General features: G+C 31.9%; 1 protein-coding gene across 1 annotated transcript in view; it reads right to left on the bottom strand.

Annotated features, from left to right (window-relative positions):
* LOC143194293 (uncharacterized) overlaps positions 1–23,592 on the bottom strand; it is a 149,655-nt gene that overhangs the window by 66,852 nt on the left and 59,211 nt on the right. The window contains exon 2 of the mRNA XM_076400972.1: positions 13,468–14,453. Within this exon, the coding sequence (XP_076257087.1) occupies positions 13,468–14,439 (972 nt within the window). The 5' untranslated portion in view covers positions 14,440–14,453. The remainder of the gene's footprint in view (positions 1–13,467; positions 14,454–23,592) is intronic.

Here is a 23,592-nt window from a genome sequence, read left to right as displayed (position 1 = left end):
AATGGAAGGGAATGAAATAGATTTCAAAAAGTAAAAAAGCCCGAAATATTTTACTATTTTTGCGGAATACACATTATGAGTGTATGTATGGACGCATCTAACAGTAGAGGTGGGCTATATATCTTCTTACTTCAATTTCTGCAATATTCTGTCGAGCGTCACATACAATATTTTTTTTTGAAACCGATAGGAAAAAACATATTCAGGGGCTTGTATGCAATATGATAATATTTCGCAACAAAAAGCTTTTATTGTTGCTTTTATTGTTGTATAGTATTTATATATGATTAATTCAAATATTTCCTGTCATTTATTACAACGTTTCCCATCTTTCTGGCAAAATAGCGATATCGTGTCGGAAGAATGCTCACGTACATCCCTTTGGTCCTTTCTTTAAAAGGAAAGTGTTATATCGCTCGACTAATATGGCACTTTGTACTCAAAGAAGCGGGACGATGTGTTTATATTAGGACTAAATAATATCATGAGTGAGCAGTCTGGGCATAAAGGCTTGGATTATATTAAAACCGTTCAACAAGCCCTTCCGTAAAATAAAATAGCAAGTGCCTAAGTTTAGTACTGCGATTAAAAATGTGTAATACTGTAAACATCTTTTGTTGTTTCTTATCATCATGTTGAGTCCATTAAAGGAGGCAAAAATCGAATTGATGACGATTGCAGAAAAATACCATTCAGTAAATCAAATTCCACAACTGTTTCAATGACAGGAAACGTTGAAATAGATGCATTTTTAAGGAGGATAAAATGGAAGTGGACGAAACAGATTTCAAAAAGTAAAAGAGCCTGAAAAGTGTTATTATTTTTGTAAAATACACATTGTGAACGTATATATGGACGCATCTAACAATAGAGATATTCTGTTCCGCGCCACTTCAATATTCGTCGTTAATATTTCCCGTCATTTTTTACAACTTTTCCCATCTTTCTGGCGAAATAGAGATTCCGTGTCGGAAGATTGACGTTGATATGGCATCAATCCAATCATCGATCTATTTTCAGTACTTCATTAATCATTAAATAATTGATGAAGGTTTTAGGTGCAGCAAAACTACCCATTCGAGCTGCGACAGTATATTATTCACAACTCTTGTAACATAAGGCCGAGGACTGTTAATGGTGTATTTTGCAATAACGCGTCGTTCAATTTTTTCAACTAAAGCGGGTTTAAATATCGCGTTAGGGCATATATTTCGAATTTATATCGATTATCGACAATAAGGAATAACGTACCCTGTGAACCCAGTAACCAGAGTGACCGGTTCTCTAATCTTTAAGGAGACAGCCGATAGGATCAATGTTTAAAGTTACTACTTGGTAAATAGGATATTCTAAAACAAATTAAATAAATAAAAATCTATCATATAATAACAGCTGCAAAAGTAACCATACTTCACATAAACACTACATAAAATAAAATAACTAATTAAGAATAATTCTAAAAAAAATTACTATCGAAAACAAGAATAAGCTAAACAATTTTATTTTCAATTCTTTGTTAAGAAAATAAGTCAAAGCCAAAAACTGCCAACCACATATAGTAAAGAGCCTTTTATAACAATAAAACATTTGAGACATTACGCACGAAAGAATATCGAGGCCATGCAAATAGTAAACAAAAAAACGGAGATATCAAATCTTAATCGATCAATGGCGGTGGAAATTGTTAGATCTCACTATAAAACGAGAATGAAGTTACCAGCGACCCATAGCCTTAGGGGGTCACACGATCTGACCCAGATAGGGTCATCACAGAACGGTTATTTCGAGTGTCGTCCTCTGCCGTGAAAACAAAATAAACAGAAACTTTAACATTATTTCGTAAAGTTAAGCAGAGGTATAAAATAAAAAAATGTTGTTAGAGTGTTTAACATTTGATAAAAAAACATTTCTATATATTGCAATTGCAACTGCTTTTACTATTTCTACAAAAATAAAATAAAAGTCTCCTTTATACAAAATAGGGTTTATTTGGACTGGACCTACTGTTTAACGTAGCGCGTGACCAACAAACATATTTTTGATGTACATTATACCCTTTATATGACTGTTTCCTACCTTTCTCGGACTATGCGATTACCAACATGAAGATCCAATAAGAACCAGTTTATGGTATCTTCATATGTTATGAGATGTTGCTCAGAGATGTTTTGTTCGAAATAAACAATAATCAGATGGAGCAGTATCCAGCTAATACGGTAGGCAAGGAGGGATGTGATTTTGTTTGGTTTAAACCTTCAATTGTGTTCAAGTCAACTCAATTGTTTTTCTCAAACCTCTTATGAAACGAGCTTGACCAGTCATTAAGAAAGTTTTGAAACAAGTGACATGCGGGTCAATTTATGCCTTATATAAATATATAAATGGTTTAAAAGTGTTTTATTGTCGATGTTTAGTTCCATCAAAATGTCGCTAGTTTAAATATGTTAGATTTCTTCGATATTATAAACAGTTCATCGACTTTTCAACGGTTGATCAGCCAAGGCAATTTCTTTAACATCCAAGTTAGAGTACCCAAAACGAACGAATCACTTCTGACACTAGCGTTCATTTACTGACTTTTCAACGGTTGATCAGCCAAGGCGATTTCTTTAACATCGAAATTAGAGAACCCAAAACGAACAAATCATTTCTAACACTAGCGTTCATTTAGGAATGAATCACCTTGAACACCAAAAAAATTACCAAAATTTGACGAAAAGCGCCTCTCCGTTTTCAAGGCGCAATAACTTTTGACAGAGTAAAGGGGTGACGCCATCTTTAAATACAAAATGTCCTATGGACTGTTGTCTACAAAACGCGCTATAGTATGGCTTCATTGCATAACTATTTCTAAAGTCATGCTACCTTAAATTAATATATTAGGAAACCCCGAAATAATTTTTTCTCCAACCTTATTTTTCGAGGTTGTTGATTGCTTTCCAGTCTTACGTTATGATGCTTTACATTAGATAATTTTAATATCATTTATTCGTAGTGTTTTAGTTGTTAGAGAATCGTTTTTGTTTAAGAAATGTATATTTTTGAGTCTCATATATTTTAAAAGAGGTCTCCAAAAATGCATCTCCAACCAATGACAGTTGTTTGATAGCATTACTTCGGAAAAATATAATTCATCCACTAAAACAACTGTAGGGTGTGGCCTTAATGCTGGAAATATCATTGGTCCCTATTTTGTTGAAAATGACCAATGTGTTGTTACTGTTAACGGTAGCAACATATGATTCGAAATTTTCTTGTACCTGAAATGGAATAGCAAGGACTAGAGGACATATGGGACGATTTAACATCTTAAAGTCAATATTAGTCACGAAATTGAAGAAATTCAGCCACAAATGTTGCAGGATGTTATCTTAAAGAGAGCCGAAAGTTTTAGCCAATATAATTTTTCAATCATAACGAAAAAAAAGTAAAGACCAAATAAACATGTTATGAAAACCAAACTTACTGCAATAAAAATGGTAGCGGGGCTTTTTCTTGACGTTGTATATAAATATTATCTTAGAAGAATTGAATTTCCTTTTCAATTATTTGTATTTACTTTTTATTCTTTTGTAATTATAAAGTTATCTTTTTGTTACCAACATTCCAATTATAATTATGCACAAGTAGATAAAAAAATTGAACTATATTAATAAAGCATGTGATTGTTAGAAAGTATTCATGAAACAGACATTTTACTTACTCTTTCTGACTAAGAGTGAATCATATCCCACATCTGTTAAATCGCTACCAATAATAGAATGAAAATATTATGTGCGTAAAATACAAATGCTAATTCTCCGACTATTTCAAAAAGGATCGGCCGATATAATTGCGGGAAAATTTTAATTATTACCATGTGGTTTCTCTTTTATCTTAATTTCGCTTCGTAAATGAAAGTAGAGGCGATTCCTAGCCTAGCTGCATGGATGATACAGCAACTACGATAGATAAATTGAGAACAATGGTTAATCGAGTGTAATGTTGGTTTTGTGCGCCGTCTAAGACTCAAGATCGATACCTTTAACGGTACTTTCATCAAAGTTTCGAAATTAGTGATGCACAAAAAGGAATTTGATGGCAAAAATATTTAAAAAGCATTATAGTCGAAGGATATTATTTAATTTTTGTTATGAGGCCGTTTTCTATTAAGTATACCTTATATTACGTTATGCCTAACACACTGGAAATATCTTCAGTTTTAAGTTGTTTCGTTTATCTACATTAGAAAAGTGCCTGTCATAAATGTACATGTATAATATATAATAATTTACTATTGAAATTGAAATGCAATATTAATATACTAATTGGCTTTTAAATTTATGATGATAGGTAAAAAGGGATTTTGAATTTATTTTGAGGTATTAACAATTCTTTTCAGATAAAATATAGATTTTTTTAACCAAATACGTATCTGTTCATGTCAAAAATCATTGTAAAAATGACTAATAATCCTTTATTTATAAGTTTATCATAACAAGAAACCTCCAACTTCATCTTAACTGTGTTAACTGTGTGAATTGTGGTTGAAAACATGGAGTATCAGAACAAATGAGACAATATTCCAAAAAAAGAACTTGTCCCTCACTCAAAATAAATAATTATAAACTCCCGCAAGCACACAACGTTAAATATTTGGTAATTTATTTTGATCGACGTTTAACATCGAAAAGACATATACTGACAAAACGCAAACAGCTTGGGTTTAAAATAAATCAAATGTATTGGCTGATACTGATTGGCGTGAATCTAAATTATCCTTAGACAACAAGGTTTTGTTGTATAAGTCAATACTTAGACCTATTTGTACCTATGGTATTGAACTGTAGGTCACTACTAGCAAATATAACATAGATACTCTTCTACTTGTCAAATTGTTGAATCTCTAAGAGATTAGTATAAAGAATGTAAGCAATTCATTCCTGAAGAATGTCTCATTTTGAAGTAATTAGTAGTATATTGACAAACTTAATTTCCCTATATGTAAAAACATATTTCAACAGATCAAATGAAGTTATTGCGGAATTTCTAGAAATGAGTGTCGAGATGAAAAATATCGATTAAATGAACCAAAAAAAACACTGTAGATATCAGAATAATCCGTTTGTTATTTGGTCTATTTCATTTTGAAATATTTTAGCTTTGTGTTTATTACTTTATGTAAAAAAAAACAAATCTAAATTACATAGCGGAAGAGCATATGTCTTCCAGGTTGGTTAAGTTTGGTTCTGTTGGGTTGGTCAATTGAAATTGTGTTATCTTATTTTATGTGTATTTTAATGAAGCTAATTCATGATTATTTTCTGACTTCCTTCCTGATATTGAAAATGTCAGAATGTAATTGTTTATGAACGAAAAAATAATTAAATTTGGTTACAGATGTACCTAATACGTGCATGTATTTTAATCATATGGAAACACTTGTTAATTTCGACTATTTTGACAATTATCGTCATAAAATAACAGTTTTACATTTAGTATTATTGAGTTATTCAGTTTATATAGATAGACCTTAATCTCGTAATTGTTAGTTTTTATATTCACGATTTAAAGATGGCGATTTTAATGTCAGTGATAAAAAACTGCCTGACTGACAACCACATTGGACTTAAGACTTGTGATGTAAAGAAAAGATTCAAAATTTGGAAAAACTGAAAAGCGTTTCCCTTGTGCCGTGCTGAGTTCCATAGATTTCAATCAAAATAACTAAAAAAATTAAATTTTTTGTCTAAAATGTCTAAAAACAAAACATGTGAATGTTTTTGTTACATTTTTCCTTACCTCAAAATAATTATTCTCACTATAATTATTACTTTAAAACATATTACTGTAATAATTGTACCTTATTACGTATTTTAACCATTATTCTAGCCTGACCGTTATAAGTTAACGTGCAATAATATAGTAGAGCCAGACTGTAGGTATTTACAGTACAGTTCGAGACAAACAAAATAGTAATATCGCTTGCGTAAGCCCAATTACTTCTGGAACAATTTTATAATTGCCTTAATTAGATTTGCAATTTTCGGCGGTCCGCTTTTTACTGGGATGATTATTATCAAAGATGATAAAATACCATTCATTTGAGCAAAATATTATTGCGTAATAATACTCAAATATTAAAAAATTTAATAACAAATAAAAAGTTCCAAATCCATAGCACATTCTAATACCTAATAAAACCATATTAAATTTTATTATATTATTTTTTTTATTTCAATTTATTATCATTATTTTTTTTTTAAATATATCGATGTTTTTAAAAGTGATTATCGAACTTTGAGCTTCAAATCAATATATCGATATTGAAAACACGGGATTTTGAAATACAGTATCGAACTATTATTTCGAGATTTTTCTCCCACCAAAAAGTCATCATCAAAAACTATTTTCAAAAAGGATGGTCTGAAATGGAATGAAAAGATTGGACTGAAGAGGAAAAAGTTCGATAATAAAAAACCTGGTTCTTGTAGGAGTATCGAACTTTTTTTTTGAGAATCCTCCCCCTCTGTCGTCAAATTTGCGTGAAGTATACATAAAGAATACAATTTTGAAAAGCATATAATTAAATTAATGAAGATCTCTTATTTCAATATGTGTATAGATATAAATATTTCAAAATGAAACAAACATTAGGCCACCTTTGGCAAAACGCTAATTAAAGGAGTGAAATACAACAAAAGTTGATTGAAAAATGTACTAATTCCTCGCAGATATATTGTTCTTCATGATAGAAACAGGAATGGTTTCATTCCCTTGAATGTTTTCCTCCAAGTCCAAGAGCGATTACCATGGAGAAATGAATTATAATGTTTTGCTTTGGTTTCAAAATAAGCTGTTAAAGAACTAGGAGAAGCATGAGTTGATGTGTGATGAGTGATGCCTATGGATCAAAAAAATCACAATAATATAACAGTACACAATAATTTGCTATTATATAAGCAAATACTAAAACCTATTTGGACATACGGAGTTCAATTATGGGGATATTCTGCAAAGAGTAACATAAATCAAATACAAATTTTTTCAGAGCATAGTCCTGAGAGGTGATGTGGGTGGACCCAAATACTATAGGACTGATTACCTACATCGAGACCTTCAGATACCCACAGTCAGCCAAGAAATCAAGAGAATTGCATGGCCATGAGGAAAGACTCCATTCTCACACAAATATTGAAATATTGCAACTATTGGATACCACCAGAACAGGACACAGACCCAAAAGAATCAAACTATCTGATCTTGTGTAGTGTTGTGTAGTTAGGTGCATATATTAAAATATTCAGCAGTGACATGTATAAACATTATTTCACCAGAGACTGAGATAGGGTCCTCCTAGTTATATACCTAGATTTAAGTTATCACAAAGACAAATTGTAGGTTAGTCGAAAACGATTAGTAACAATATTTCAATTAAATAAAAAAAAAAATTTAAAAATCTATGGATCAGCAATGGCTGTGATGTGAGAAGAAGGATTGTCTACAATAACACCTTTTGGTTGACTTCAAATTGATAAATGGTGGAATGGGCAACTAGGGTTTGGAATTTAACAGCATAGTTATTGACTTGAATGGTGGCTCAGAAAGTGAAAGTGACTGAAGTGTTCAGAATACGCATGAGCATTTGGTTAAAATTATTGAGGAGATAACTAACAATAACTGTTATGTAGATATGGCAGATGCATTAAGGAGAACGCAGTAATTAAATATAATTTTATCTTTATTTTATAGGTAGTAGTTTATAGGTAACGAATTGACAAGGAAACTTTTTTTTGAATACATCAGAATATTGCCACATATCAAAACCAAAATAAATTAAAAGTTAAAGTCAAAAGCCGCAACATCGCAACATTTTAACGTCATAAATATTTAGATGACGTGACCTCATTGTTTCATTGAATAGACTATATACACTGACGAGAAGAATAATATTGTCAACAGTTGAGATTAATCAAAACAAGTTTAATAAAAAAATAAATCGTTGATGCCCCATATTATGTGTTTGACAAACTGATTCAGCGCGATATCCCCTTAGAACCTATAACGAGTGCGATTCGGAGTGTTAGTGCAAAGTACTCTGAAAGACTATTAGTGCATCCCAATACATTCGTCAAACAGTTAAATGTGCGCGATGACAGTATAGTGCACAGGCTCAAACGCAAACTACCATGCGAACTAATTAATAGACACAAAGAGTGAGATTTAATAATCTTTAGAATAAGTTAGAATAGTATGTAAAACAAGATTTAGATTATAAGTGGTACAGCAGATCAATTACTGAAGTGATCTTCTACATGTCAGGATAGTTATATTATATAACTGAAATAATATAATAATACTAATTGCACAGGGGCAGATTGTTGACGTTCTATGAGATTAAGAAAAAAAAGTTTCATAATAAAAAAAATGCAAAGCAAATTTTTGATATACACAGCTTAAATTATGATATGTGTATTTATATATATCATTCTCAAATGCCCGCATATTTTAGTTGGACCTTAAAAATCACTCGTTTTACAAAAATACATACCTAATTTATTTAAAAATAAGTGACATAATACAATACATTGACCGGATTCCTGACAGGCGCGCCTTGTAGTACAAAATATGTGGAAACAAGCCAAATCTATTTTTTGAAAATTTGCATTTCAATCTGCAACCGTACATTCTTCTATTTGCCATATATCTGATTTTAAACAATAAAACAACCTTGTCGATCTTGTTTCATTGTGACTTCACGAAATAAAAATGTATCTCTTATTACGAACAGGAAGTTAAATAATTTGATATTCGATACTATGATATATTAAGACAATTTTATATATTATTTCTACACTATTATTTCTACTATATTATTTCTGTTGGAGACTTTTACTGAAAAAAAAACGTTATTTTGTTATTTTTTCTGACACAGGACCTTACATTTATTATATATATATATATATATATATATATATATATATATATATATATATATATATATATATATATATATATAACCAATTTAAATAACTCCGACACATACAATCAGAAAATCTAAATACACCCGCCATATCTTAACTGAAGTTGAAATAATAAAGCAATTACTTTAAAGGCTGAATTATATAAGTTGATATAATTTTAGTCTGACTTATTACTGTACCCTTTTTTTTTGTAGTGTTACTAGTAAACTTTTTAGCATGCAAAATACTAATTAAAAAATAATTATCCAATAAAGTTGAAATTATGTTCCTCAAGATAGTTCCGTTTGACTAAAACAAATTACATGGAGTATTTACAGATAGTTTTAGTATCTGTAAGTATCTGGAACGTACGTAACGTATTTTATGCAGAATATTGTTAAAGCTGATGGTTATACGGAAAAAAATCGTACGCCATATAACATATCTCGATGTAACAGCGTATATAATATGTTGCATAGAAATTGTTATGCTACATTGCACGTGACTGAAATGATCGATACAGGCTATAATTTCTGAAGAAATCACGAAATATCATTCGAATATCAGTCTATTGCTTACAATTATATCGTGTCGTAATAAAATATTATATATATTTTTATCAACCAACGTTTTCTTGTAAATATTGATATATAGGAGTAAATATCTCCATACATACTCATATTTGTTATATATTCTCATCTTCATTGTCAAAAAATTCAGAGCAATATATTAGCTGTAATTTGAAGCTTTCTATAAACAACACAGAAAACTTTGTAGGAATGTACGGCGTCCTGTTATAGTAACGTACAATTCAATATCACAGGTATTCAAATATTATAGATTAGTATCTCTGTAACATTTGAAATAGGAAATGTCAGAATCATAGATTATTAAATTGAAACTAATGTTTGTACCTACTGACACTATATTTGTAAAAATACCTAATATGATATCTTGTGACTGTTATATGCCTCTCAACATATAAAAAAAGACTCCAATTTACTTGAATTCTCATGGAGAAAGAATATAATAACAGGTAAATTGAAAAGTCCCCAGCCATACATGGCTTAACCCTCAAAAGATACGTGTATAAATTTGACCGCTGTCGGATCATTAGTTTGTGAATTACAGCATTTTGAGTGAAGCAATATTTGTTATTGTGAAAAAAATGGATAAAAAGGAATTTCGCGTGTTGATAAAATGTTGCTTTTTAAAGGGAAAAAATACAGTTGAAGCAAAAACTTGGCTTGATGCCGAGTTTTCTGACACTGCCCCAGGAAAACCAACCATCAAGGATTGGTATGCTAAGTTCAGACGAGGTGAAATGAGTACCGAAGATGGTGAACGCAGAGGACGCCCAAAAGAGGTTGTTACCGATGAAAACATATGGATTTAATTCTAGTAGCGCCATTTATGTGTCAGGCCGGGTATTTTTCAAATGACCTGTAAATTTCAACTAACAATACTACATACAATACTAACATAGAATCGTGATATATTTTAGGCTGTCTTCCAAATGTCTTCACAACTTCCGGATACTTGTACGTTAATTAAAGTAAATATTTTACCAATATATACGTGAATTAATATAAATAATTAATTTGTAACATACCAGATACATCGTTATAAAGTAATTACCAACCATAGCTAATATATCATTCGGGCTTCGGAATTATATCATTAATTTTGTTATCATTAGCAGTTCCCTCTATCATGATTAATATAAAATTAATTTATCGTTCTTCAATAACAATAAATTATATGGATAATACATGAAAAAATATTCATCGAAGCATAATGGGCACCGACTGATAAAGTAACCTTTCGAATTCCAATAAAAAATACCGTTCTCGTAGAAGGCTTGGTCTTTGAAGGATATACACTTCGTAAAGGTGCTTTCAACCTAATTTACATCATTAAATGTTTTATGCGATAGTCAAAGTTCGAACGTTTCTACGGAAAATATAAAGTGTACAATGAAGGTGTATGTGGACATATACAATTGGTGGACATAAATTCGATTGTGCTTTGTGTTTTTTGCGATATAAAACGATTTTTGTTTGTAGATTACTAACTGGTAAAACCAATGTAAACTGGTAAACTTATGAATCAACTGGATGTAAATATTTGCGAGAAAATATTTCGTTTACAAAAAATTAGTCACGTAAACAACCAATCCACCACATTCGCGAGATTCAGCTCCTTCTAATTTTTGACGGTTTCCATATTAAACCCAAACAATATTTGTCTGAGTATAATTCTTGAATATAATTCCAAACTGTGTTCAGGATACTGCAATGTTGAGGAGAAATGCTACATGGGAGCGATGTATCATAGTTTTTAAATATATTAGCAAAGTTGAGACTCTTTGATATGGTATTCATTTCAAACCTCCTATCTTAGGCGTTCTCTGTATTTAAACGTTCCAAATTTCACTATATATAAACTTCAATACTATAAAGTTGATCACTGATATTGCCATTAAAATTGCAGCTGTAGCAAGGGTAAATATGTTCTACAAGTGGTTTTTATTTTTTTGAAAAGGCATTACAGATGCATCTTATTCTTAGTGAACAAAATATTTTATTTTATATATTTATTTTAAAGTTTATTTTTAAGTTTTTAAACATTACTAGTGATTATAGTTTTTTTATTTTAATTATTGAAATTTATAAACAGATTATTTTTAGTAGAGTTTGATGACTGAAATGAAAAAATACTGCAATAAATCTTTAAATAAGCATGTTGGTATTGGAGTTGATTATTTTTAAGACATAACAATAATGAAAAAAAAACTTTACTTGCTTATCAATTGTTCCTTATTTTGAAAAAAGACAGACACAGGTGTTTTATGACTATAAAGGTTACACCGCCAATTATTGATTTCTTAGAATTGGAAGTTTTAATCAATGTTTTTATATTAAATATGGTATAATCTTTTAAATATGGTAATACGATTTCAAAGACAATTAATTTTGAGTTCAGTGTACTGTGTGACGTTCATGTAATAGTGGTAAAAGTTCATAAATATATAAAATGCCAAATATAAGTCAAATTTCCCGCTTAACAGTCAAGTTATATATGTTCAGTGAGCCTAGAAGGAAGAAATTGCAATTGAAAAGTGGGAATTCTAAAAGCATGCCTTATATTTTTACACGAAAACGAGCTACCTTGAGTACATCAAGACCGGAAGAGATCTGGAAGTTCGAAATATATAGTAGAGCAGGAAGATACATTTGTAATAATGTTATCGAAACCAAATCGACGTTTATTTAGCTGTGTCTCAAATTACTGCTACTTTAAATGGCAAACATAGACAAACAGGAGAAAAGCCAATTTCCATTATTAATATAAACAGACCTTTACTATCAGCTGGTCTGAAAGAATGCGTAGAAGTTAAAAAATCGAGACTAACTAGTATTTATAAGAGAAATAGACTGAAGAGGGCTAAAACACATACAAACTAGACGAAAAATAAAACTAGAAAATGTCCTATGAGCGGATGACTCCAAATTTCTTCTGTTAAGAGAGGCGATAATTAAGAGGCGAAAGGACATCGAACGCGTGTATTGTTCAAATTCTTAAGCATTGTGGTGGTATATGATCAAAATTAATGGAAAACTTAACGAAAAATTTATCTGAAAATACTCCAGATAAATGCAATTCCTTTTGGTGTGAATATAATTGCTAAAATTTTGTACTTCAATAAGGCAAAGACCCTAAACATTCAAAATTGTGTTTGAGGCTTCTATAACAAAACCAAAATGAAGACATGTGTAACTAATAAAATGGTCATAACAATCACTAGAGCTGGCTTGGTTGGAGCCAGCGACAGTTGGAGTAAAAGTGAGGGGATGGTCCTCCTACTGTTGCGATAGCCGCGGGTTCGAATATTGCTGGGGCATGGTCCTAAATTTATGTTTGTGATTGTTTAATACTTGTGATTGTCCTAGATAAGAATACAAAATCCGACAAGGAACCCACGTTAAAACCGGATGTCTTCTGGGATGATTTGTTGTTGGTCAGTAGGTCAAAGACCTTTTGCTTCGGAGCCCTCGTTAAACAGTAGGTCAAGTCCAGATAAATCTTCGTTGGTAAAAGGAAACTTTAAAATATGTAAAAAACAATCACTAGACCCCTCTTTTACCGAATTAATATAGAATGTATAGAAAAGTGAAGAATCCATGCCCATTGAGCTCAGCACAGAGAACAGTTAAAAAGTAAATGGAAGACACTGAACATCTAATACTTAAATAAATTAATAAAATGAATGAGTAAAGTTTGTAAACAAATAATTGAAAATAAGGGTGGACATTTTGATGAAGCCAAAATTCTACGAAAAATGCATTAAAGTTCGTTTATTTGCATTATATATATTTAACTAACTTTAACTAAACTTTAGTCTAAGGTTTGAGTAAGATTTCAGTGTAATAAATCATAAATTATCCGTTTTGTTGTCGTTTTTCTTTAAATTAACTCAAATTTTTGAACGGTAATGTATAATTCAACTAAGAAAAACACTTACAATTAAAGGAAGATGATAAAACAGGTAGCAAACGATCAGCACCGGATGCATGGTCTCCAGACCAGTCCTTTTGACTTCCACCTCATCCTCCTCGTCCTGTTGCTGCTTCATGATGCACGGTCTTCTAGAATTCGTTGAGCTGACTGTCGTTGAATTATTCGAGAGCACTTCACTGTTACCGAACGGTCCACCGACCCAAGTGTCTTTATTATTACAATAATTGTTATTTTCATTTCGATTGATCGTGTAGGTATCGTAGAAACCCCTATTGTCGTTGACGTTCGAGTTTACACCGTGAAAATTATTGCTCATCTCGCTCAAGTCCGAATTGCTCTTCTTGATATAATCGAAACCGTCCTTCTTGATCTTATAGTAGTTGAAACAGATGATGACGAAACAAATGAAGGAAACGAACGCGAGGAATATATGCAGGACGATGATGAACACGTTGAATTTGATGTCCAGCTCGAAGGGCAGGAACGCGCACGGGCTCGTCTCGAAGTTATCCGAGAAGATGTTGCTCATGCCACCATCTTTCTGAGCGAGTATCGCCGCCACCCCGACGCAGGCGCACAACGTCGTCAGGCAGAACAAATGATAGATAATGTGAGTGGACGTTAAAAAAGTTCGTAAATTCTGACTTTTTCGGTGTAACTTAGTCGAGAACAGACCGATAACCGCGATGGACGTGAGGCTGGAGGCCTGAAAGGTGTGTATCGAGTTGAAAATCCAGGTGATGATGCTGCAGTAGTCCGTGTTGAAGTCGGTGTAGTTGCACATGATGGACAGCGTGTAGGTTAAGATGGTGATGTTCCTGATGATGCTGAGGATGAGAACAGAGACGATGGGTATGTCATACGGTCCCCATTTCTTTCGGTTCTTGTGGAAGATCACTACCGTCCAGCAGAGGAGAATCACTATGATGGGGAGTGATATTACGGACGCTAGTTGTTCCGCTGTATACTTGAGCATTGTCGTTGAGGAATCTGTAAATAAAAAGAGTATTAGTTTGTATTTAGGTGCACTAGTAATGTAAAAATATAAATGTATTATATAATTCCTTAGTAATACTACTTTAATTATTGAACAGACTTGTAGAACACCAGATTATTGACAGCATAATTTAAGATATACATTTTTTCACAACTTTCAGACTATAGCCGACCAATCAATAGGAAGAAATATTGCCGGATAGTTATAAAAGTGCAGGACACTTGGACCCCAAAACACTATTTTTTGAAAAACATATCGATATATCCATATTTTTCGGCATCCCTAGTTCACAGAATAATTTTGTTGATAGGTCTCAATTAGATGAATATATATCTTAGAATCTTTGCGAAGCTGAAAGAAGTTCTTGATTAAAATTCATCAGACTGACGTAAATTTATATAAAAAAATTATATCTGCGACTTGAGTTTCAACCAAGGAGTTGTAGTGATCAAACAAAAGGAGTTGTAGTAGAAAGACCCGGTCCCGACTTCAAATGATCGAATTTTAGTTCAATTTTTGGTTATAAATTATCTTTTCGAACAAAGCTTGTTTTTACGTAAAAAACCTCATGAATATACGGTTACAAAAACCTGAAAGAATAGCTGTTTGGTGTGGGTTTTTAAATACTGATGCTGAAATGCAAAGACCGAAACATGCTAACTGATGTTTAATTTTAATTAGTGCAAATAAGTTAATAATGTTTAATAATAATTTAATCTCTAAACGATTGATATTGTACGCATTTTTGATACGTTCATAGGCCAACATTCAGTTGCGATTTGATATAGTTATATTTAATGTGATTATTTTTTATGCTGAGCAAAATTGCTTTTACTCTAACTTTATCTAATTACTCATAAAAAAATTCGACAGAGAATCATCAATGTGCAGAAATTACTTACAGTATATCTTTGCACATTTTGACTGACTATGAAAGAGGAAATGAGAAAATAGTATAGAGTCTGAAGGAACTAATTGAGTTTATGCATGAAAAGTCCCCGGCCTACCATAGTAAAACACATTTTTGGACACAATTAGGTTTTTTTGATTCAACATAATTCCCTTCAAGGGTGATACATTGATTATAGTGATCTTCCAACTATTCGATACCATTTTTGTAGTACGATTTGTCCTTTGCCTCAAAATAGGCCTGTTTCGGCGATCACTTCTTCATTCGACGAAAATTTCTTCCTATCGAGCATTCTTTTGAGATCTGAGAACAGAAATTAGTCGCTGGGGGCCAGATCTGGAGAATATCGTGGATGAGGAAGCAATTTGAAGCCGAATTCATGGATTTTTGCCATCGTTTTCACTGACTTGTGACACGGTGCATTGTTTTCGTGAAGCAGCACTTTCTTTTTCTTCAAATGGGGCCGTTTCTCCGAATCATCAATTCGTCGTTGTTTTTGGTCAAAAGTAAGCTCGCGCAGCACCCACTTTGAGCAGAGCTTTCTCATACCCAAGTATTTGTGAATGATATGTGTGAATGTACACGTTCAGTTGATATTTTTAGAGTGTCTGCTATTTCATTCAATTTAAATTTACGGTCATTCAAAATCATTGTGTGGATTTTTTAAAGGTTTTCGTCAGTAACAACCTCTTTTGGGCATCCACTGCGTTCATCGTCTTTGATGCTCATTTCACCACGTCCAAACTTAGCATACCAATCCTTGATGGATGATTTTCCTGGGACAGTGTCCGGAAACTCGGCATCAAGCCAAGTTTTTGCTTCAAATGTATTTATTCCTGTCAAAAAGCAACATTTTATCAACACGCGGAATTCCTTTTTATCCATTTTTTTCACAATAACAAAAGTTGCTTCACTCAAAATGTTATAATTCACAAACTAATGATCCGACAGCTGTCAAATTTATACACGTTTCTTCTGAGGGTGAGGGCTAATTAAAAAACAGATGGATTTAATTCTAGTAGCGCCTTATATGTGTCAGGCCAGGAACTTTTCAATTGACCTGTTAAATTGAAATGTTATTAATTTCATTTAAATGTACCTACGCTAAACTAGCCGGTCATTTCTGCTCGTTCTCGCGTACATTTTTACATAATAAAATTTCGACGCATCCACTGCGTTCACCGTATTCGATTCTCATTTCACCACGTCTAAATTTAGCATATCAGTCCTTGATGGTTGATTTTCTTAGAGCAGTGTCCGGAAACTCGGCATCAAGCCAAGTTTTTGCTTCAACTGTATTTTTTCCCTACAAAAAGCAATATTTTATCAACACGCACAATTTCTTTTTATCCATTTTTTTCACAATAACAAAAGTTGCTTCACTCAAAATGTTATAATTCACAAACTAATGATCCGACAGCTGTCAAATTTATACACGCACCTTTTGGGGGTTAGGGCTAACAAAAAAAAACATATGGATTTATTTCCAGTAGCGCCATCTATGTGTCAGGACGGAGACTTGATTGACCTGTTATATTACTATGGTTGCTAATCATTAAAAAATTATAAATCCAATAAGTTTACGAAGAATCCCAGTATATTGAATTCGTACATGTTTAACATCTTTTTTATTATTTTATATTTTTATATCTTTATTTATTAACCGAGTTCAAAAAAGGAGGAGATTCTATATTCAACGTACATTTTTTTAAAGTATGTTCATGGATTGCTTCCGTCAATTATGGACCGATTTTATTATTTTTTTATTCGAAAGAGTGCACTTAATAATCAGATATTTATGTATAATGTTATAATATAAAAATATAATTTTGTGTCATATACACAAAATTAAAATACGAACAAAACAAATACAATTTGTTATTCGTATCGACTTCAAATTGATCAGTTGGTAGAAGTTAAAATAACATTGTGATCAGATATATATCTGATACTGATAGATTTACGTAGATATTAAGCTAAATTGTGTGTATATTAGATACAGTAGATTACAAAATACGTATAGTAGTTAGGTTAAATAAGGTTTTTGTTAATTTTTTTTAGTTATTGCAACGATTCTGATGAACTTATTTTATTTTAAAACGTTTTTGTTGTGTTAAAAATGTAAGTCTGATTATTTTTTACTTTTTATTGAGTTCATTTATTTTTTGAAGTCAGTTCAATTTTTTCGTTAAAAATATTGTACTATTAATAACTAATAGACATATTAACATTTTATCTGAATTTAGTTCCAGTTGTTAATGTGTATATTCCATATTAATCTCAAACAATAATCTGGACCCAAAGATAAGACGACAACTAGACAATGAACAAACCGAAAACATTGCGTGAACAAATAATAATTTCAAACGTTACATCTGGATCTTTAACGACCCGAGAACGTTCAGCGGTCTTATCTTTGATCAGGCCTTTTTATTTTACTAAAAAAAAAACAGACGCGCACGCCCTGACATTGCAAGAAAATTGAACCAGCGTCGACAACGGTTTGTCAGTCCGTTTCACTTTCACTTAACATTTGAATTTTTAACGGGATCCGAACGGATTAGCTAAGAACGAATAACCGTAATTGCATAAAGGAATATCTAGGAATATATTTGAATTGATTTGTTTACTTCTCAAAATTGTAATAATTCGGAATTCACATAAATTAAACATCTCCAAGTAAATTAATGAATTTATATATTATAACAATGACACAAATTATTTTATTCAAAGTACTGTGCATCGATAGCTGGTACTTTTTCCCCTCTTTCGGGAAATTTACGGATTCCGTCTCGAAAGAACGGTGAATCTTTTGAGGCTATTCACGAATCGATCAACTATTTGCTATCTTTGGTAGAAGGAGCAAGGTCTGGAGGATATGGCGGATGGGGTAGCACTTCCCATTAAAATATTTCCAAGTATATTTTCACCGAATTTGCAACAACTAGTTGAGCGCTGTCATGCTAAATAATAATGTCTTTGCTCGTATTCCGATCGTCTTTCGTACAATTATCACCAAAGTATTAATTGTAATCGATAGCGATCCATATTAATGGTTTCATTAGGTTTTAGCAGCTCAAAATATACTATACCAAGCCAATCCCACCAAATACAAAGCATTAGGTTGGAGCGATGGATTGCTATTGCTGTTGATGCATGAACAGATGGTCCCATGATTTTTTCCACGTTGGATTATCATAATGAATCCATTTTTCCAAAAAAACCTTTCAATTCACACGGCACAAAATATTAAATATAATTTATAATTTCTTTACAACATTTTCCTCTTGCGTTTTATATAGATCATTGCCAAGTAATGTCTTCAAATACTGGTCTTTACATTATTTAGCTGTCCAGAAAGCTCTTTGTCTCCAGTGTCAAAATTACCACTTTCAAGACGTCGAAACCAGTATTCACATGTTGAAATCGTTTTACATAGATAGCATTCAATGATTTTTCAGTCGCCTTTTTCTTTAAATTGATGTAATAAAAGTAAAACTATCCGCAAGTGTACTTAGTACGAATTTAGATATTTTCAAGGTACTGAAAAAATGTGTTGTTAGTACTTCGATGAGATGACATATAGTGAAAAGCGAAGTAAGACTTCCGCATGAAATTAGTTACAAATATATCCGATGCAATTTATAGGCTTGATATAATTTCAAAACAATTTTTCACTAAACATTATTAGAATCAATTGTAAAGAAGATATAACGCGGATTGGTAACTATGTGGCAGGCCATCTCTATCACACCAGTAACCTAGCTGGATAAGATAGGAGATGGGGTGGTCTCTTTTTCCGATGGTGGCCAAGTTGGTAGATTTCCATTTTGTAGATTTAATACCAAGGAGAGTAGTTCTGAATCCATGTCAAGCAGTATATAATAAAAAGACAATCCGAATATTTGATATAAAATGTACTCTTATGGTATTTCTAATTTTTCTACTGATTATTCAGTTAGATCATTTACATTTTCTTCGAGCCTTTTTTCTGATGAGCTGCGGTTTTTACATATATATGTTATCTTTAGAATTACTTTGGGTTGTTAATATTAATGATTTTCCAATATGTCAATCTGTAGGTGTTGTACAGTTATTTTAATATTCATCGCCTATTGCATTATAATTGCTTTTTAACACACAAAGAAGCTTCAGGTGGAAACTGTTATGTCTAGATTAGATGGATTGTAATGTTATGTGAATAAAGTATGCCGCTTTGGACAAAAATTATATCCAATTTTCATTAGTAGATATTATTCCTTAAAAACAAGAACAAATGTTTAAATTTTAAATATTTACGGTACACAAATCAACTAATACCAAATAAAAATGTCACAAATAAAAGGGAGTTGAGCGTAATAATTTAGAATGTTAGTACTGATAGTGCTTTGGGTAGTAGAATGCTTTTTAATATTATTATTTCAAAAGTATTATTTTGTTATCTTATGATAGGTAGAGTATATGAATATTAACTGTGATAGGTAATACACATGGGCTGAAAAGTCCCGGGTGTAACAAAGAAAACGCGGTTTTTCTGTTCAAAATTGGCTTTATTCATCAACGTAATCTCCATCAAGATCCATACAATCTTCCCAGCGCCGCTATATTATATCAATACTACTTTTGTAGAACGATTTATCTTTAGCCTCAAAATAAACCTGTCACCAATGGTTGTCCACTCAGATGATGATCGTTTTGATTCCAGAGTGAATTGATGGATCCAAATTTCGTCCATTGTCAAATATCGACGTAAAAATTTCGGTTTGCTAAGTTTAAACATTGCGAAGCACTGCTCAGAATCATCAATAAGTTCTTGTTTTAGGTCAACAGTGAGCAAACGCGGTACCATCTTCAAATATAGTCAAATCTCATAGTCAAATGCTCATGCAATATAAAACCATCAAGTTCACTTGATAGCTTTACGATGTTTGACGACTTCACTTTTCGATCATTCAAAACGATTTTGTGGAATTTTTTCTGGTGTTACCACCTGTTTTGGACTTCAAAGCTCTCTACGACCACGTTTGAAGTTTGATTGTTGCCTTGAACGGTATTTTTAGAAGCAGTGTAAAATTAAAACACGAAATCGTTTTTGGTCCATTGTTTTGAAAATAATAAAAATTATGTCACTCTTAATAAACCAACTCACAAATTTATGAGTAGAATATCATGAAATTTTAACAGCTTTCTTTTGGAGACTAGTACTAACTTCACTACATAGTATAAAACAAAGTCGCCTTTTCTGTCCCTATATCCCTATGTGCGCTTAAATCTTTAAAACTACGCAACGGATTTTGATGCGGTTTTCTTCAATAGATAGAGTGATTCAAGAGGAAGGTTTATATGTATAATACATGCATAATATACTAAGGCAACATTGCTAATTTGAGAGGTTTCTAACGTGATGTCGTAAATTAACCTATTTTTTTAGGCTTATTTAGCAATTAGCAAAAACGCTGCCTAACCCTACGAGTTAGATCAAATTAATGTACTACAGTATTGTACACCATAAAAAGGTCTACAAAAAAGTCCGCGATGGTATATGTTTATCTTTTAGGGATAACCCACATTAACCATTTTTATTGTTTACTTTTTACGTGAGAAATGGCTTATTTACGAAGCTATTTTAAGCAATACGGCATTAATCCTTATCGAATTAAGTACCTTAAATACAGTGTGCAATTAATATAGATCAATATGGTTCCTTACAGCATGTAAATTAAACAAATATTTTCGGAGATATTACAAATTTAAAATTTGCGTTTAAAAATGTGTAATGTAATAAAAATTGTATGAATTTAGATATTCCAAAGATGGCAGGAAATCTTCATAGTAAGTATAGGGGAAGAGGAATTGTTTTACTCCAAATTTAATGCGTGCAGGCCAAGGGCAGTAATGAATGAACCAAAAATACTGGATCGATTTTAATCATGTTTTCATTGAGTGACATAGGCATATATATTTTATGCCCGTGCAAAGTCGGAGCGGGCCGCTATGTTTTTATATACAACGTTCATATTTTTTCTGTAGTGTATTTAATTTAGTATCAGCATTGCACCCGTGCGAAGCCGGGGCGGGTCCCTAGTATACAATAAAACTAGCGTCTTCTATGTGTTAGACCCGGGACTTTTCAGCCAATGTGTTATTTAATAAACTTGGGAAATCAAAGTACATTTAACTATTTAAAAAAATAAAATCTACTTATCAAGAATGAAACATTTAGCTGTATTTAATTGCAGAACTACAAGTGTATTAGATAAAATCAACAATAATCAGCGTCTATATAGTAATTAAATATTTTATATGGTTGTTCTAACGCCGGAACTGGTTTCTTTTCCTTTCCTTCACGCCAGGTTTCTGTGTCCTAGGTGACGAAATATAAAAAGGAAAAACTGTCTTAAATCGCACACCAACCGGTACCTGTAGTCGTCAAGGTTTCTCCTAAAAAATGTGTTGAGTTCTTTGCGATTACCACATCGCGCTGTGCTGATTTTATGTTTAACAATTGCATTGTTAATCAGCAGCTTGAAAAACAGCGAAAAAAACGTAGGAAACGTCAATGTTCTTTGATTAAATTAGCGGTTATTTAGAGAGTAAAAAATACTGATGCTCTTCAGTATTCTAAACATTTTAAAAAAATCGAAACGACTTCAAGAAACAAAGGAACTCACTAAAGCGTAAAAAATAATCAAACATAGAATTTTAACACAAAAAAAACTTTTTAATACGTTTAAATATGTACGTAATAATCGTTGTAATAACTAAAAAATCGGTGACATACAGTCGAACATAGATTATCCTCCTTTTTTGAAGTCGGTTAACAAAAATAAACAGAAACCTTTTTAAACCTATCGATTACACTTATTTTATATTCTACTATATACGTACAATATAGCTCAATACTTATCTAAACCTATTTATCTATTTACATATTTTATTTTAAAAGCTTTGTATTAAAAATCTACGTTTGGTTCTTTTTACCTTTTAGTGATTTCTTATTTATTTTTTGAAGTTGCTTCAATTTTTTTTAAATATTTTATTTTTATCTTTATTAAGTATTACAATGGATGGGCCAGTTAAATGTGCATGAGGAAAAATAGGAATAAAGAAACTATGATTGAAAATAAGGAGAGCTTCAGGCTTCGGCATCTGCTACCTAGCCTAGATGATTTGATAAATGTCCTAACCAAACTAGAACAGCAAAAAGTTGTTGTCCTGCCGTGAATCGAACCCGCCACCACCGCGAGTGAGCTGGCCGCTCTAACCACAGAGGTAGTTGCCTGCAATATTTCTAGGCGTTCTCATATGATATATAGGTAGTGCTTAAAAAGCAAACTGTACGACTTACTAAAAAATCCTCAAAAACCCCTGAAGAGTATAGCAGCCCGGTCCTCGCACTCATCATCAGCTTACCTAAATAATTTCAGAGTATACAATTAGTTGTCTGTATGTCCCCATAATATTTAAAAAAATATCCTCTAAATCATAATCGTTGAGGAGTTGTGTCTTCCGTCACATCAGCTTACTAATAACTTAACATACACAAAGATCTGATCATCTTATATTACCACCAGAACAGGAAACACACTCAAAAAAATCAAACCATCTGATCTTGTGTAGTGTTATGTAGTATATAATAAAAAATACAGCAGTGACATGTATAAACATTATTTCACCCGAGACTGAGATAGGGCCGATGATGATACTTTTACATACATATACATATATAGACTTCATATATAGTCACGTCAACCTCTTGGATTTTTTAGTAGCTTTTAGTATTGATTTACGGTCCTTTGTCTTAAACCTCTAACCAACAAGTGATCAACTGGGAGACCATCCCAGAAAACATCCAGTCTTACCCAGTCTGACTGCTGACACGTCTGGTATGATCCTTATCAAATTCTATATATTTGGTGGCTAATTATTATTACCAACAGAAATATACAACTATACCCCAGCGACAGGAGTTCAAATCCGCGATTATCGCAGCTATAGAAAAAATGTTCACTTCAGCCATCAATTTCAATACTAATACATTTTAAGTTTAAAGATTTTCAATCAAGAACAATTATTTTAAAGGATAAACAATCAATTTTTTAAAATCATATGTTCATCCAACGTTAAATATCATTAATTGTACCAAAGTTCAAATATATGACAAAGTCACGAACTTGAGACATCAACACAATTGAAAAAAAACCTGAAAAAATCTAGTTAAA

Source organism: Rhynchophorus ferrugineus, unplaced genomic scaffold, assembly GCF_030347505.1.
Source record: "Rhynchophorus ferrugineus isolate W39M unplaced genomic scaffold, kcgeb_rfMv2 rfM3, whole genome shotgun sequence".
Lineage (NCBI taxonomy): Eukaryota > Metazoa > Arthropoda > Insecta > Coleoptera > Curculionidae > Rhynchophorus > Rhynchophorus ferrugineus.
The sequence above is the reverse complement of the archived record's forward strand: the minus strand, read 5'-3'. Positions and strand labels throughout refer to the sequence as shown.